At 40.3% G+C, this 16,567-nt stretch overlaps 1 protein-coding gene across 1 annotated transcript in view; it reads left to right on the top strand.

Annotated features, from left to right (window-relative positions):
* ZYG11B (zyg-11 family member B, cell cycle regulator) overlaps window positions 1-16,567 on the top strand; it is a 101,775-nt gene that overhangs the window by 50,081 nt on the left and 35,127 nt on the right. Inside the window, exons 4-6 of the mRNA XM_003815029.5 lie at window positions 4,370-4,510; window positions 9,412-9,588; window positions 14,533-14,597. Coding sequence (XP_003815077.2) covers window positions 4,370-4,510; window positions 9,412-9,588; window positions 14,533-14,597 — 383 coding nt within the window. The remainder of the gene's footprint in view (window positions 1-4,369; window positions 4,511-9,411; window positions 9,589-14,532; window positions 14,598-16,567) is intronic.

Here is a 16,567-nt window from a genome sequence, read left to right as displayed (position 1 = left end):
CCTGGCCAACGTGGTGAAACCCCGTCTCTACTAAAAATACAAAAATTAGCCAGGCATGGTGGCACATGCCTGTAATCCCATCTATTCAGGAGGCTGAGGCAGGAGAATTGCTTGAACCTGGGAGGCGGAGGTTACAGTGAGCCAGCATTGTGGCACTGCACTCCAGCCTGGGCGATAGAGTGGGTCTGTGTCTCAAAAACAAAAAACAACAACAAAAAGATATCTGTTAATATCCCTGCTCTTGAGGAATTCTAGTCTAGTGGAGAAGATACAGACTAATTTAAAAATAGCTTTAGTCGGCCACGCGTGGTGGCTCACGCCTGTAATCCCAGCACTTTGGGAGAAAAAAGAATATACTTATAATTTGAGCAGCCAGATGTGAGGGTTTGTCACTGGGTAGAGAAGTGTTGTTCACTGAATAAAACATAGAGGCAATGTCTGGATGCAGTGGCTCACGCCTGTAATCCCAGTGCTTTGGGAGGCTGAGGCAGGCGGATCACCTGATGTCGGGAGTTGGAGATCAGCCTGACGAACATGGAGAAACCCCGTCTCTACTAAAAATCCCAAAAAAATTAGCCGGGCATGCCTGTAATCCCAGCTACTTAGGAGGCTGAGGCAGGAGAATTGCTTGAACCCAGGAGGTGGAGGTTGTGGTGAACCAAGATGGCGCCATTGATTTCCTGCCTGAACAACAAGAGCAAAACTCTGTCTTAAAAAAAAATATATATATATATATATATATATATATATATATATATATATATATGCAATAAAGTTGGCTTAGAGCACGCCTATAATCCCAGCACTTTGGGAGACCAAGACATGCGGATCACTTGAGGCCAAGAGTTGGAGACCAGCCTAGCCAACATGATGAAACCTTGCCTCTACTAAAAATACAAAAAAATTTAGCCGGGCATGGTGACAGATGCCTGTTGTCCCAGTTACTTAGGAGGCTGAGGCAGGAGAATCACTTGAACCCGGGAGATGGAGGTTGCAGTGAGCCGAGATTGTGCCACTGCACTCCAGACTGAGCAATAGAGAAAGACTGTGTCTCAAAAAAAAAAAAAAAAATTGGCTTAGAGTCTTTAACATTCCAGTAACAAGAGTTCTTTAATTTTATATTCAAGGTAACTTGAGGATATATTTCGTATAAGAGATTTATAAAGCTGTTGGAACCAACCAAATGTGGGTAAAGGAAGAATAAAGTCTGATTTAGATTATTTTATATTTCCCTCTTAGAGTTTTTTTCATTTCACATTTCAGTGTTTTTTGTTTTTTTCTCAATTTATGAGAAAAAGTTCTGGGTGATTCAATGAACTGAACACTTTGAAAAATTTTATTAAATACCCATTTGTATATGTGAATATGTAGTCCAAACCAGTTTGTGTATGTATGTTATACATAAATAGAAAGTTTAAAAAGGGTTTAAAGAAGTAAAGTAATGGAGGCTGGAAGTGGTGGCTCATGCCTGTAATCCCAGCACTTTAGGAGGCCGAGGTTGGCTGATCATTTGAGGTCAGGAGTTCGAGACCAGCCTGGCCAACATGACGAAATCCCGTCTCTACTAAAAATACAAAAATTAGCCGGGCATGGTGGCGGGCGCCTGTAATCCCAGCTACTCAGGAGGCTGAGGCATGACAGTTGCTTGAACCCAGGAAGTAGAGGTTGCAGTGAGCCGAGATCGTGCCACTGCACTCCCGTCTGGGCGACAGAGCGAGACCGTATCTCAAAAAAAAGGAAAAAAAAGAAAAGATGTAAAGTAATGGAAGTAAAGAAACTTTTATTATTATTTCAACAATCTTAGAAATTCTTCATATGTACCCTTGTGTCATGTGACATATATCAATACTGTAGTCTAATTCATTTCAGACTCTTGTAGCATATCCTATTAATGGTTGAAATGTCAGCCATGATACATCCCTTCATTTCCTGAAAGCTGCATATTCCAATCTGAATGTTTATAGGCTTTTTTTTTTTTTTTGATAGAGTCTCACTCTGTTGCGCATCATGGAGTGCTGTGGCACAGTCATGGCTTACTGCAGCCTCAAATTCGTGGGCTCAAGCAGTCCTCTTCAGTCTCCCAAGTAGCTGGGACTACAGGCATGCACCATCACACGTAACTAATTTTTCTTTTCTTTTATAGAGACAGGGTCTTACTGTGTTCCCCAGGCTGGTTTTGAACTCCTGGGCTCAAGCGATCCTCCTGCTTCTACCTCCCAAAGTGCTGGGATTACAGGCATGAGCCATCATGCCTGGCTGAATATTATATGTTTATATACAACTTAGTTACTGAGTAATATATTTTAAAAATATTTGATTACTTTTGTGTCACACTGTATAATGTTACTGCCAAAAAAGACTAAATCTTCCCCTTATTATGAGATAGTCGCTCCGAATGACGTTTTTTGGCATTTTTAAAAACTTTATTGTAAAATAAAACAGAGACAAAGGCAGTAAATAATTATGTAGCTTAATGAGTTGAAAATAAAGTGAACACACTTGAGAGCATCACTCAGGTTAAGTAACAGAACTTTGTCATCTACCCCAAAGCTCGCTTCGGCCTCCCAAAGTGGTGGGATTACAGGCGCGAGCCACTACACCCAACCATGTCCTTTCATTTCTTTATAATTTTATGACCCAACTATTTAGGCACCTGTATAATCTTGTCTGTTTAAAACAATTTGATGTCTTTTGAGTATCTTTTAGTTTATAGGTTTCTCCTCATCCCTTTCTTTTCCTTATAATTTGTTTATTGAATAATCTATCGTTTGGATTTGTAGAGTTTCCCTCAGTCTGGATTTTATTGTATTTGTTGGTGTTTTGTAGAGACAGGGTCTTGCTGTGTTGCCCAGGCTGGTCTGGAACTCCTGGGGTTAAAGTGATGCTCCTGCCTCAGCCTCCGAAAGTGCTGGGATTACAGATATAAGCCACTCTGCCAGCCTGGATTTTGCTAATTGTATACTAATCGTGCATCTTTCTCTTTGTATTTTCTGCAAATTGGTAGCTGGATTTGGAGGCTTAATTAGACTTACGTTAGATCCCTTTGGCCAGACCCTTAGGTGTTGTATTCTTACGTTATGAGGTACATAAATATCTAGTTGTTTCTCTTTCTGTGATGTTAGCAGTTACTGACACTTAGTAGCTAGATCTATCAATTCATTGGGGATTATGGTGATATTTTAATCATTTATTTTTCACTTACTAGTTGGATTACTTTTATAAAGAGCCACTTTCTGCTACCTATATTTGGTTGCCCAATGGCACCTGAACTACATTTTAAGATAAGTGTATTATCTTAAAATAATATACTTTTATGTTGGGAATCCCTAGAAAGACTTAATTTTAAACAGAACCTCTTGGTGCTGAAAAGGAGCGTGATAAATCTGGGGAAATTAATTGATACATTTATTTGATGAATACTTATGGAGAAAGTATTCTGAGCCAAGCATAATGCTAGCTATTGCGGTACAATGGTGAATGGATCAATGTAGTGGGGGATTATGATAATAGCTCTGAAAGAGATGTTTCAGGGGACCTAACTTAAATCAGTGGCTCAACAAAGACTTCTCTAAGAAAGTGTCCTTAACTTGAATAAGGAAGAATGAGTAGAAATTAGTCAGGTAAAGAGAGAAAGGAAGTTTTCAGTCAGAGAGGACATTGTATGAGTGGTCCTTTGCTGAGAAAAAGCTTGACTTACGGAAAGATGAGGAAAAAAGGTCATACAGCTATAACATTGTGAGCTAGAGGGAGGGGATTAAGAGGCAGATAGGATCCTAATCAAGCAGTAGGGCCTTATAATAGTGTTAAATATCTTGAGATCTATTTTAGGTATAATACAGAAAATTTCGCCCATGTTCTTATGCTAGGTTCTGAGCCTATCTAATATACATCTCTTCAAGACAGATATACCTGTTTAAGATGACTAATCTGGATAGATTGGAAAGTATAGTCATTTTTATTTGATTCCAGCTTTACATAACTATCCAAGATACCATGTATACAAATGATATTTATTTATTTATTTAGAGACAGAGTCTTGCTGTGTTGCCCAGGCTGGAGTGCAGTGGCGTGATCTCAGCTCACTGTAACCTCCGCCTCCTGGGTTCAAGCGATTCTCCTGCCTCAGCCTCCTGAGTAGCTGCAGTTACAGGCATGCACCACCATGCTTGGCTAATTTTTTATTTTTAGTAGAGATGGAGTTTCACCATGTTGGCCAGGGTGGTCTCGAACTCCTGACTTCACATGATCCACCCACCTTGGCCTCCCAAAGTACTGGGATTACAGGCGTGAGCCACCACGCCTGGCCACACATGATATTTAGATAGGGAAAGAGAGAGAATTCTAAAAGCTAATCTGGTTATGTTCACAGGTGTCTGGGGAAGCCAATGAAACTCAGATTGCAGAAGCACTGAAGCGTTACAGTGAACGGGCATTCTTTGTTCGGGAAGCTCTATTTCATCTTTTTAGTCTGACTCATGTGATGGAAAAAACAAAGCCAGAAATTTTAAAGGTAAGAATAAGAAACTGGATATGAAATTTTTGAAATGATCTCCCTGGGCAGATGATTTTTTGAAGAAAATTGGTGAAAATTTGCATTTAGTCTTTTTTATTATTTATAATGTGATTGATGACGTGTGATTTCAATCATTAGCTATAAACGAGAGAGAAGATAGTTGTACAATGTTATTGAAGTTTTACAATAATCTCATTAAGCAATATAAATGTCTTGTAGTACATATTTATCTACCTAAAACCAGTGACCACCATGATATTTTATCACCAGCTACTGTAGAAAATGAAAGTATATGACTGGAATCAGGACACTGTATTGTATATTAACCCTATATTGCTTCCCAAATAGATTTTTTAGAAATACAATATTGCGCCAAATATGGTAGTTCATGCCTGTAATCCTAGCACTTCAGGAGCTGAGACAGATGGGTAGCTTGAGCCCAGGAGTTCGAGACCAGCCTGAGCAAGATGGCAAAACCCCATTCCTACAAAAAGTATTAAAAAAATTTAAAAAAAGAGAGAAGTAAAGACAAAGAAAGCAAATATCGAAATTCTATAAGGTACTTTTCCATGCTGTTTAGAACCTACTATGCATTCTTAACTGATTTACATTACTCTGCAATTAAGTTTTTTTTTTCTTTTTTTTTTTTTAAGACATAGGGTCTTACTGTGTTCCCCAGGCAAGAGTGCAGTGGCTGTTCACAGGCCTCAAACTCCTGGGCTCAAGCAATCCTGTCTCAGCCTCCCAAGTAGCTAGGACTACAGGTGTACATCACAGCACCTAGCTATTTTAACCAAAACAGCTTTTGAAGGGCAAGAAAGGAGATTTCTTAATTTTATTGAATGCTTCGGGCAACATTTATCAAAATGTGGTCCTTTGGGCCAGGACGCAGTGGCTCACACCTGTAATAACTTTGGGAGGCTGAGGCAGGTGGGTCACTTGGGGCCAGGAGTTCTAGACCAGCCTGGCCAATATGGCAAAACCCCATCTCTACTAAAAATACAAAAAATTAGCCAAATGTGGTGGTGCACGCCAGTAATCCCAGCTACTCAGGAGGCTGAGGCATGAGGAACCTGGGAGGCCGAGGTTACAGTGAGCTGAGATCGTGCCACTGCACTCCAGCATGAGCAACAGAGCAAGACTCTCTCAAAACAACAACAACAACCAAAGTTGTCCTTTAACCACTAGAAGTCTAGGATGTTGCTTATTTAAAAAGCTTATATGTGGCCAGGCGTGGTGGCTCACACCTGTAATCCCAGTACTTTGGGAAGCCAAGGCAGGCAGATCACTTGAGCTCAGGAGTTCAAGACCAGCCTGGGCAACATGGCAAAACCCCATCTCTACAAAAATTACAAAAATTAGCCAGCTGTGGTGGCACGCACCTGTAGTCCCAGCTACATAGGACACTGAGGCGGGAGAATTGCTCGAGCCAGGGAGGCAGAGGTTACAGCGAGCTGAGATCATGCTACCACACTCCAACCTGGGTGACAGGAGTGAAACCTTGTCTTAAAAAAGAAAAAAAAAAAGATATTTGTAAACCCCACCCCCAAAAATTTAGATTCAGTAGGGCTAGATGAGGCACAGGAATCTACGTTTTAATAAGCCCCCAAGATAATTCCAAGGTAATTCTTACACACGTTCAATTTTGAAAACCAATGAGCTTAGGACTATTGTATTTGGCACCTCATTTAGTGGGCACAATTCCAAGAGATGGGTTTTATCTTCTGTTTTACAGATAATGAAATTGAGGTTCTGTGACATTAAGTAATAATAAGTCAGTGGCAGAGCCACAACTTGACATCCTACATATCTTAAATTCTGAGAATGAGGTGCTTGGGTAGGAACCAGTAACATTTTAGTCCTTAGGATATTATCACCAACACCTGTCACTCCTTTTATATATATCAGAGGATGTTGGCACTTGGTATATGAATTGTCTTTTTTGTTTGTTTGTTTTGATTACTGTGAACTGAGCAACAGAAGACTAGATCTCTAGTCTTGATCTGAAATATTCATTCAGACATTCAGAGAATGATTCAGAGATAAATGAAAGAATATAGGCTATTTATTTATTTGTTTGTTTATTTATTGAGGTAGCATCTCACTCTGTCACCCATGCTGGAGTGCAGTGGCATGATCATGGCTCACTGCAGCCTCGACCTCCCTCCTGGGCTCAAATGATCCCCCTTCCTCAGCCTCCAGAGTGGCTGGAACTACAAGCTAATAACACCATGCCTGGCTGAATTTTAAAATTTGTTATTATTATTATTGGTTTTTTTGTAGTGATGGAAACCCACTGTGTTGCCCAGGCTGGTCTCAAATTCCTGTGCTCAAGTGATTCTCCCACTTTGGCCTCCCAAAGTGTTGGGATAATAGGAGTGAGCCACTTTTATTTTATTTTTTTAAAGATACAAGATCTAGCTGTATTGCCCAAGCTGGAGTGCAGTGGTGCACGATCATAGTTCACTGCAACTGCAACCTCAAACTCTTGAGCTCAGCAATCTTCTGCCTCAACCTCTCGAATGGCTGGGAGTATAGGTGTGTGCCATCACACCTGGCTAATTTTTCAAATTTTTAAAAATAAATTTATTTATTTATTTTTGAGACAGTGCCTCACTCTGTCACCCAGGCCGAAGTGCAGTAGTATGATCATAGCTCACTGTAACCTCAAACTCCAGGGCTCGAGCAATCCTCCTGCCTAAGTCTCCTGAGTAGCTAGGACTACAGGCCCATGCAACCACACCGGGCTAATTTTGTAGAGACGGGGTCACACTATGTTACACAGGCTAATTTTAAAAAATTTTTTTGTAGAGGCAGGTTCTTGCTGTGTTGCCCAGGCTAGTCTCGAATTCCTGACCTCAAGTGATCCTCCTGCCTTGAGCTCCCAAAGTTCTGTAATTACAGGCATGAGCCACTGCACCTAGCCTAGGCAATTCCTTTTTTTTTTTTTTTTTTTGAGACTGAGTCTCACCCTATTGCCCGGGATGGTGTGCAGTGGTGCTATCTCAGCTCACTGCAACCTCTGCTTCCCATGTTCAAGCGATTCTTCTGCCTCAGCCTCCCGAGTAGCTGAGATTATAGGCACCTGCCACCACGCCCAGCTAATTTTTGTATTTTTAGTAGAGACGAGGTTTCACCATGTTGGCCAGGCTGGTCTCGAACTCCTGATCTCAAGTGATCCACCTGCCTCGGCCTCCCAGAGTGCTGGGATTACAGGCATGAGCCACCATGCCTGGCCAAGGCAATTCTTATAGGGAATTTTGCTGCAAAGGGGAGCAAAGAAAAAAGATGGTAATCGTTTGAGGAAGTGAGATTAAAAGAGGGATGTTTTGATTTTTTTTAATAGGAAAAATATATCTTGTTTGTATCCTGATATGAATGATCCAGTACAGAATAAAAAATTGATATAGGAGTAGGAGGGGTGAACAGCTTCCTTTCAGTAGACAAGAAAATAATTATCTAACATATACATAGAGGGATTTGTTTTACAAAGGACCCCAAAGGATTCCTTATGGTAGCAGGCAGGAAGGTGACATGTATATGTACGTATGCTGGTAAGTAGGATACATGTGGTAATGAGAATCTGAAGTTCTTTTCTGGTTGCTTCAGTTTTCTTTCTTTCTTTTTTTTTTTTTTTTTCTCTTTTCCTTAGAGGCAGGGTCTCACTCTGTCCCCCAGGCAGAAGTGCAGTGGCACAACCATGGCTCACTACAGGCTCTGCCTCCCAGGGCTCAGGTGATCCTCCCACCTCAGCCTCCCAAGTAGATGGGACTATAGGCGTGTACTACCATGCCCAGCTTTATATATATATACACACACACACACACACACACACACACGTATATGTATACACGTGTGTGTATGTACATACACGTGTGTGTGTGTACATACACGTGTGTGTACATCTATACATATATGTGTATATGTACATATATATGTGTATATATACATCTATACATAGATGTATATATACACATACACACACACATATACACACACACACACGTATATATATATATAGAGAGAGAGAGAGATGGAGTTTCGCCGTTGTCACCCAGGCTTGAGTGCAATGGTGTGCTCTTGGCTCACTGCAACCTCTGCCTCCTGGGTTAAAGCAGTTCTCCTGCTTGAGCCTCCCGAGTAGCTGGGATTACAGGCACGTGCCACCATGCCCAGCTACTTTCTGTATTTTTAGTAGAGATGGGGTTTCACCATGTTGGCCAGGCTGGTCTCAAACTCCTGACCTCAAGTGATCCACCTGCCTTGGCCTCCCAGAGTGCTGGGATTACAGGCATGAGCCACCATGCCTGGCCCCCAGTGAATTTTTGTATTGTTTTATACAGATGGGGTTTCACCATGTTGCCCAGGCTGGCAGTTTTCTTAGTGTAGTTGAAAGCAAGATCTTCAGCTGATAGTGAAGAATGGGAAGGATTCGTTGGGGATTTGAGGGCAGAGGAAAAAGTGAGAAATAGTTGTCTAGGCCAGGGGAAGTGAATGGATTTTATTGCACTTTAACCTCAGCAGTGTTCTCAAGGAACTGAAGATTGAAATTTGAGAGCGGAGTGTGCTCTATTCAAGTCAGTGAGAATTTATTCACTGCCTTCCATATAACAGGCACCATAAGTAGGTCTTGGAAATACAAAGATGAGTGACCTGTGTGAAAAAGATTCATTAGCTTTACAGAAAACCCCTAGATATGAATAGCTGAATACCTGCCTTGGTGAGGTAGACTGGAACTATTTGTGAGTAACTGCTATATCCTAGGCTCTTTGCACATGAGGATGAAAAAGAAACTTATGACATCTTTGAAATTACTATAGACCAACAAAATAATTCTGCTCTATGAAGAGGGCTTTTATTTATAAGGTGAATTAAGAGGACTAATTTTTTTTTTCCAGCTTGTGGTTACTGGGATGAGAAACCACCCTATGAATTTGCCAGTGCAACTGGCTGCAAGCGCCTGTGTATTTAACTTAACCAAGCAGGATCTTGCTGCAGGAATGCCTGTCCGACTCCTGGCTGATGTGACCCATTTGCTGCTCAAAGCCATGGAACATTTTCCCAATCACCAGCAGGTAAGCTTATGTGAATTCCTTTTCAAATAGTCCTTGTAGTGTCTTCTACTCATCTCCTACAGTTCAGTTTAATAGACCAAGGCTGGAAATTCAAATGCCTTTGGAGGCTGTGGTATGACTGAGTGTAAGAAAAGAGAGAAGTGGACACCAAAGGAGTATATTCCATGCCTAAAAGCACCTAAATCCATATGTTGGGGGACATAATACAAGCCATACAAAACTCATCTTCCTCCTAGATCTTGAGTTTGTGATCATTTCAGCAGATAGGCACAGAGGATCTGTTCTGGGCTAGGCACTATCAAATGCTGGGATACCTAAATGATTAAGACATGTCTTTTCCATTTCTAGCAGTATGGTAGAAGGTGTAACCTGTCTTATACTCAGGATGAATACTAAAAATGTTGCTTAATTTTTTTGTTTTTTAAACAGAGTCTTGCTCTGTTGCCAGGCCAGAGTGCAGTGGCGCGATCTCAACTCACTGCAACCTCCACTTCCCGGGTTCAAGTGATTCTCCTGCCTCAGCCTCCCAAGTAGCTGGGATTACAGGCGCGCACCACCACACCCAACTAATTTTTGTATTCTTAGTAGAGACAAGGTTTCAACATGTTGGTGAGGATAGTCTCCATCTCTTGTCTTTGTGATCTGCCCACCTTAACTTCTGAAAATGCTGGGATTACAGCCACCTCACCCGGCCCTTAACTTTTTTTTAGGTCATTTGAAATTGACCATTGAGTTGGCAAGTTAGTAAAAAATACTCAGAGGCTCAAAACCAAGTAAAAATGGCAAACCACATTGGTGAGTAGATCATTGAAGCCAGGTTCCCTCATTGAGGGCAGTTGCCAAACTAGATGAAATTTAGGCTTTGATTTTCATGGCCTCTGGAAGCCCGTCAGACAGAAGACTCCTAGCATAAACTATGACTTCCTCCCCAGAGATACATTCTTACAAAAAGGGAGCTATAAATAAGTCTGCCTATGTTAGAGAAACAACAAAAGAATAAGCCCAAAGAAAGTAGAAGGAAGGAATAACAAAGATGAAAGTAAAAATTAATAAAATAAAAAACATACCATTATTTTAGAGAGGATCAATAATTCCAAGAATTGGTTCTTCAAACATATTTAATAGTATTGAAAACTCATTGGCAAAGTTGATCAGGGAAAAATGAGAAAGGATGCATATAAAATAAATAAGGTTAGGAAATGGGGTGGGGGAAATGGGAAGTCACTGTAATGGTTATAGAGTTTCCTTCTGGAGTGATGGAAATGTTTGGGATGATGAAATTGCGATGGTTGCACAACTCTGTGACTCTACTAAAATCCATCAAATTGTACACTTTAAGTAGGTGAATCGTATGGTACATGAACTGTATCTCAATAAAGTCGTTATATATTTTTAAAAACAATGTTCACAGTAGGCCAGGCACGGTGCTCACGCCTGTAATCCCTGGACTTTGGGAGGCCGAAATAGGAGGATCACTTGAGCCCAGGAGTTCAAGACCAACCTGGGCAACATAGTGAGGCCCTATCTCTACAGTTAATAAAAAAATTAACCTGGCATGGTGGCACACCATCTGTGGTCCCAACTACTCAGGAGCCTAAAGAGTACATGCCTAAAAGCATTTAAATCCATATGTTGAGGAATTGTTAGAGCCAGGCACTCAAGGCTGCCATGAACTATGATCAAGCCACTGTACTCCAGCCTGTGCAACAGAGCAAGACCTTGTCTCAAAACAAACAAACAAGAATGTTCGAGCCGGGCGTTGTGGCTCACGCCTGTAATCCCAGCACTTTGGGAGGCCAAGGCAGGCATATCACATGAGGTCAGGAGTTTGAGACCAGCCTGACCAACATGGAGAAACCCCATCCCTACTAAAAATACAATATTAGCCGGGCGTGGTGGCGCATGCTTATAATCCCAGCTACTCGGGAGGCTGAGGCAGGAGAATCGCTTGAACCCGGGAGGGGGAGGTTGCAGTGAGCCAAGATTGCACCATTGAACTCCAGCTTGGGCAACAAGAGCGAAACTCTGTCTCAAAAAAAAAAAAGTGTTCACAGTAGCACTGTGTAACTGTGTATAATGATAACAAATTGGAAACACCAAACACCAAATGTCCATCAGCCTGTGTTTAGTCACACATCGGAATACTTAGAAGCAGTGAATGATGAATGAATTACAATTCCAGATGACAACCTTGATCAATCTCAATTACAAGTTGGGTATTTTAAAAAATGCAGAAGAGTACATACATGTGATTCAATTTACTTACAGTTCAGAAACTTGCAAAACTATATGGCACATTGTTTAGGAATATAAATACATGTTTTGATAAAAAGCAAGGGACTGTTAAACACAAAATTTAGGCTAGTAGTTCCTCTGAGGGGAAATGAGAGGGAAAAGAGGGGGCCAAATGGGGCTTGCTAATAGTACTATTGGTAATAGATTCTTTTTCTGAAACTGAGTGGTAGGTACACCTACACAGCAGTAGTATTCACTGTATTATTATTCCTTACACTTTTGCTACTCAAAGTGTGTTCTGCTAACCAGCTGCGCTGGCATCCCCTGCAAGCTTGTTAGTAAGGCAGAATCTCAAGATAACAGACTTACAGAATCATCTATATCAAGACTCCAAGTGATTTGTATACACATTAAAGTTTGAGAAGCACTGCCTTATGCCTACATATATTTTGTAAATATTTTTCTGTATTTCTTATTTAGTAAAAACATTTAAAAACAACTCAATTAAAAAAAAAACCCTGGGAATTCACCTATTAGTTGGAAATGCAAATACTGTAAACTATTATGAAATTTTTTTAGCTATTTTAACTAAGTGCTACGGAAAGTTGAGAATGATTAATTCTGCTGGCTGGATTGGTGTATGGACAAAGGTACCAGGCAGGATTTCAAAGGGGAAGTGACATTGACTCACATCTTAAAAAATGAATAAGATTTCCCATGGAGAAAAGCAGAAAAACAGTGGACCTATGCCTACATATATTTTGTAAATATATATGTGAATGTGCAGGCATTCCAGGAAGGGCAGGTTGCATGTGACTGGAGTGTAGGAACGGCAGTGTAGGATGAGGCCAGTGATATCCAGGTTAGGGCCAGATTTGATGAATGCCAGCATAGGAAAGTTTGATTCCACATTGAATTCCTTAAAAAAAAAATTTAAAGAAAATTCCTAAATACTTGCATAGTTCAGACTGTAGCCCCCAAAATCAAAACTCTAGCTGGGCGGAAATTGAAGACTACAGCAAAAGTCTTTCTCTTTTCCATTTCTACCTGTGGTGCTTTTCAAATGCAGTAAGGCATAGATTCAGTGAAATTTATCTTCTGTTGTTAAGTTAGCCATTAGTTCAGTTAAGCTTAGCAGCTCTTTGTTGAAGTCAGACTATGTGCACCTGTGCCAAGTTCTAAGCATTCAGATACAGAAACACATAATGTAGCATGGTGTAGCAAGTACTAAGAGAAACAAGTGCTGTTGGGAGCCCAGGAGGAACACTTAGGACAATTTGAAAATTAGAGGCTGTGCACTGTGGCTTGCCTTTAATCCCAGCACTTTGGGAGGCTGAAGCAGGAGGATCACTTGAGTGCCAGGAGTTTGAGGCTGCAGTGAGCTATGATTGTGCCGCTGCATTCCAGCCTGGGTGACAGAGCGAGACCCTGTCTCAAAAACAAACAAACAAACAAAAACTAAGAAGTCTTCCTCAATGAGGTAATATCTCTGCCCTGAGTTGAATTGTGAAGGAAAATTAGGAGTTTTCCAGCTAAAGGAACAGGAGGGATGGGCTTTCTAAGCGGAGGTAATTAGAATAGCATTATTGCCTTTCTTACTTCTATGGATCCTGTACAAATTATCGTGTTTATTTGGGAGGAGAAAAATGGTGAAGGAGGAAAGTTATGCCACTAATCAATCTGCCAGATTGTGATTCAGATTTAAATGGATCCTCAAGCAGTGTCTGTCCTAGCACCTTGACCATCTGTGATGAATATAAAACTTCCTGAGAAACCCTCTTAATTAATTACACTTGTACCTAACCCATTCCATATCATTCACCTGGGATTTACTACCACTTTGCCTTTTCTCTGCCATTTCTTCTATTATGTAATCTTTCTGCATCTTCCATGAAGCAAATAGGGTGTTCATTTTATATCTGTTTTTCTATTTCTTGACTAGCTGTATATATCCCATTAACTGACTTTTGCCTTCTATGATTGAATTCCCTATATTAAGTCTTTTTAGATAAGAAATCTTCCAATCGTACACAAAAACCTTTAAAAAATATTAAAGCCATTTGTCCAAATAAAAAAATTTTAGTAGTATATACACTGTGACTTTTTTTTAAGCCCACACTTATTTTCTTATTTTGCTTCACAGGAATAACTTGAATCACCTTTCTAATATGATGGTGCACCTTGACTGTGTCAATTAATTATTCATATTTTCATTTACTTCTGTTTAATTGTGCTGGTCTAAACTTTATTTAAAAGATAGAGCCAAGTCTGTCAGTCACTCTTTAGAGGCCAGTGTGTAGAACACTACCCACCGTGTACTCTATGTTAGAGTCTTCCAAGCAGGCTCGTCTATATTTGATGCTATGTCAACAGGTAAAACTTTCAGCCACTGTTTTTGTCATGCTCTCTATCTCAAAAAATACAGAAGACAAGGTTACTTCATAGGCCACCAGAAAGGAGATTAGCTGTAATTATCCTATTTATTGCCCTATTTCTCATCTAATGGAAAATAAAAAAAAGGTACAAGTAAACTTGTATGGGTCTCCTGGAACTCAGCCTTTCAATACTAGGGGGGCAGATAAAGATTGTAAGAAATAACTGGTGTTTCATCAGTCTTCTTCTTTTTTTTTTTTTTATGGAAGCTACCATGGTTAAAATATAACAAAGTGATATTTTATTTAGGATTTTTTTCTTCCTTTGATTCTTTAGCTACAGAAGAATTGCCTCCTTTCACTTTGCAGTGACCGGATCCTTCAAGATGTTCCATTTAACAGGCAAGTGATAGCTCTAGAACTTAAAGTGGGGCAAAACAGAATGTTAGAAATCTGTCTTGGGTCATTTCTTACCATTTAGGATATCCCTTTTATAAGATTAATTGAATAGATAGAATTGTGGGTTATTTTATAGAATGCTAAATCTACTTTCTTTAATTTAGTGGCTTTGACATTCATGATAGCAAATTGACCCATGTTTTCTTAGTCCTTTGCTTAGGAATTTATGTTGGTTATAGTTTTCAAGATATCCACATGATATTGTAAGCTATGAACATTATTATCCCCATTCAAAAGATAAAAAAACTAAGGCATATATAGAGATTCATTGTCTTGACTATGGCTTTGTGTCTAATAACTGCAAGGTTAGTAAGATGCAGGTTTGGCCAGGCACAGTGGCTCATGCCTATAATCCCAGCGCTTTAGGAGGCCAAAGCGGGAGGATCCCCATGTCAGGAGTTCAAGACCAGCCTGGTGAAACCCTGTCTCTACTAAAGATACAAAAAATTAGCCAGGTGTGGTGGCGCGCGCCTGTAATCCCAGCTACTCGGGAGACTGAGGCAGGAGAATCGTTTGAACGGAGGCGGCGGTTGCAGTGAGCCAAGATCGCGCCATTGCACTCCAGCCTGGGTGACAGGGCAAGACTGTCTCAAAAAAAAAAAAAAAAGACATAGGTCTTTTAATTCTAGGTCCAGTGTTCTTTTTTTTTTTTTTGTAACATGTCTGTTATTATTATCATTATTTGGTATTGAATTATGGAAGAAACTTTTTGAGGAGAGGTTAAGGGAGGCCATATAACTAGATTCCATTAAATATAAAGGGGTCCTTTGTTTTCTAAGATGTAATTTTGGAGCTTAAATTTTTTTTTTTATTTTACTATTTTAAGATATAATTTTTCTTTTTCTTTTTTTTGAGAAAGGGTCTCACTCTGTCACCCAGGCTGGAGTGCAGTGGTGCAATCTCAGCTCACTGCAACCTCCTCCTCCTGGGTTTAAGTGATTCTCCTACCTGAGCTAACTGAGTAGCTGGGATTACAGGCATGTGCCACCACGCTGGGCTAATTTTTGTATTTTTTGGTACAGACAAGGTTTCACCATGTTGGCCATGCAGGTCTCAAACTCCTGACCTCAAGTAATCCACCCGCCTCAGCCTCCCAAAGTGCTGGGATTACAGGTGTGAGCCACCATGCCCAGTCTTAAAATATAATTTTTTAACAATGGCATTTTGAAAAGGAAACTTATACTTCATTATTTAATGAAAAGTATGTTTCTCCAGCAGCAATTTTTTATTTTATTTTATTTTTTTTTTGAGATGGAATTTCACTCTTGTTGCCCAGGCTGGAGTGCAATGGCATGATCTCGGCTCACTGCAACCTCCACTACCTGGGTTCAAGCAATTCTCCTGCTTTAGCCTCCCAAATAGCTGGGATTACAGGCATGTGCCATCATACCCGGCTAATTTTTGTATTTTTAGTAGAGATGGGGTTTCACCATGTTGGCCAGGCTGGTCTCGAACTCCTGACCTCAGGTAATCCACCCACCTCGGCCTCCCAAATTGCTGGAATTACAGGCATGAGCCACTGCGCCTGGCCTTCAAGCAGCAATTTTACTGTGATTTACTTTTATTTGAGTAACAGAGTACACTTATCTGGCATGGCTAAGGAAAGAGGTTCCATTTTTTATTTGAAATAAACAATTTGGATAAAAATATAACTACGTATATCTCATGTAGATTGCTAATTTTATTTTGGAAATATTGAACCTCTGTGCTCATCATCGTAACAAAGTCTAAGGTAGGAAAGACATAGTCACTCTCCTAAAGATTATATTCTACTCCTTAATATTTTCTTAAAGGGCTAGATTAGAAATACTCTAGGCCTATGGGCTATAGAGTCTCAGTTGCAGCTATTTAACTCTGCCATTGTCCCTCAAAAGCAGCCATAGGTAATATGTAAGCAAACGGATATGGCTGTG

Source organism: Pan paniscus, chromosome 1 (genome assembly GCF_029289425.2).
Source record: "Pan paniscus chromosome 1, NHGRI_mPanPan1-v2.0_pri, whole genome shotgun sequence".
NCBI classification, from domain to species: domain Eukaryota; kingdom Metazoa; phylum Chordata; class Mammalia; order Primates; family Hominidae; genus Pan; species Pan paniscus.
This window is presented reverse-complemented; position numbering and strand designations above follow the sequence as displayed.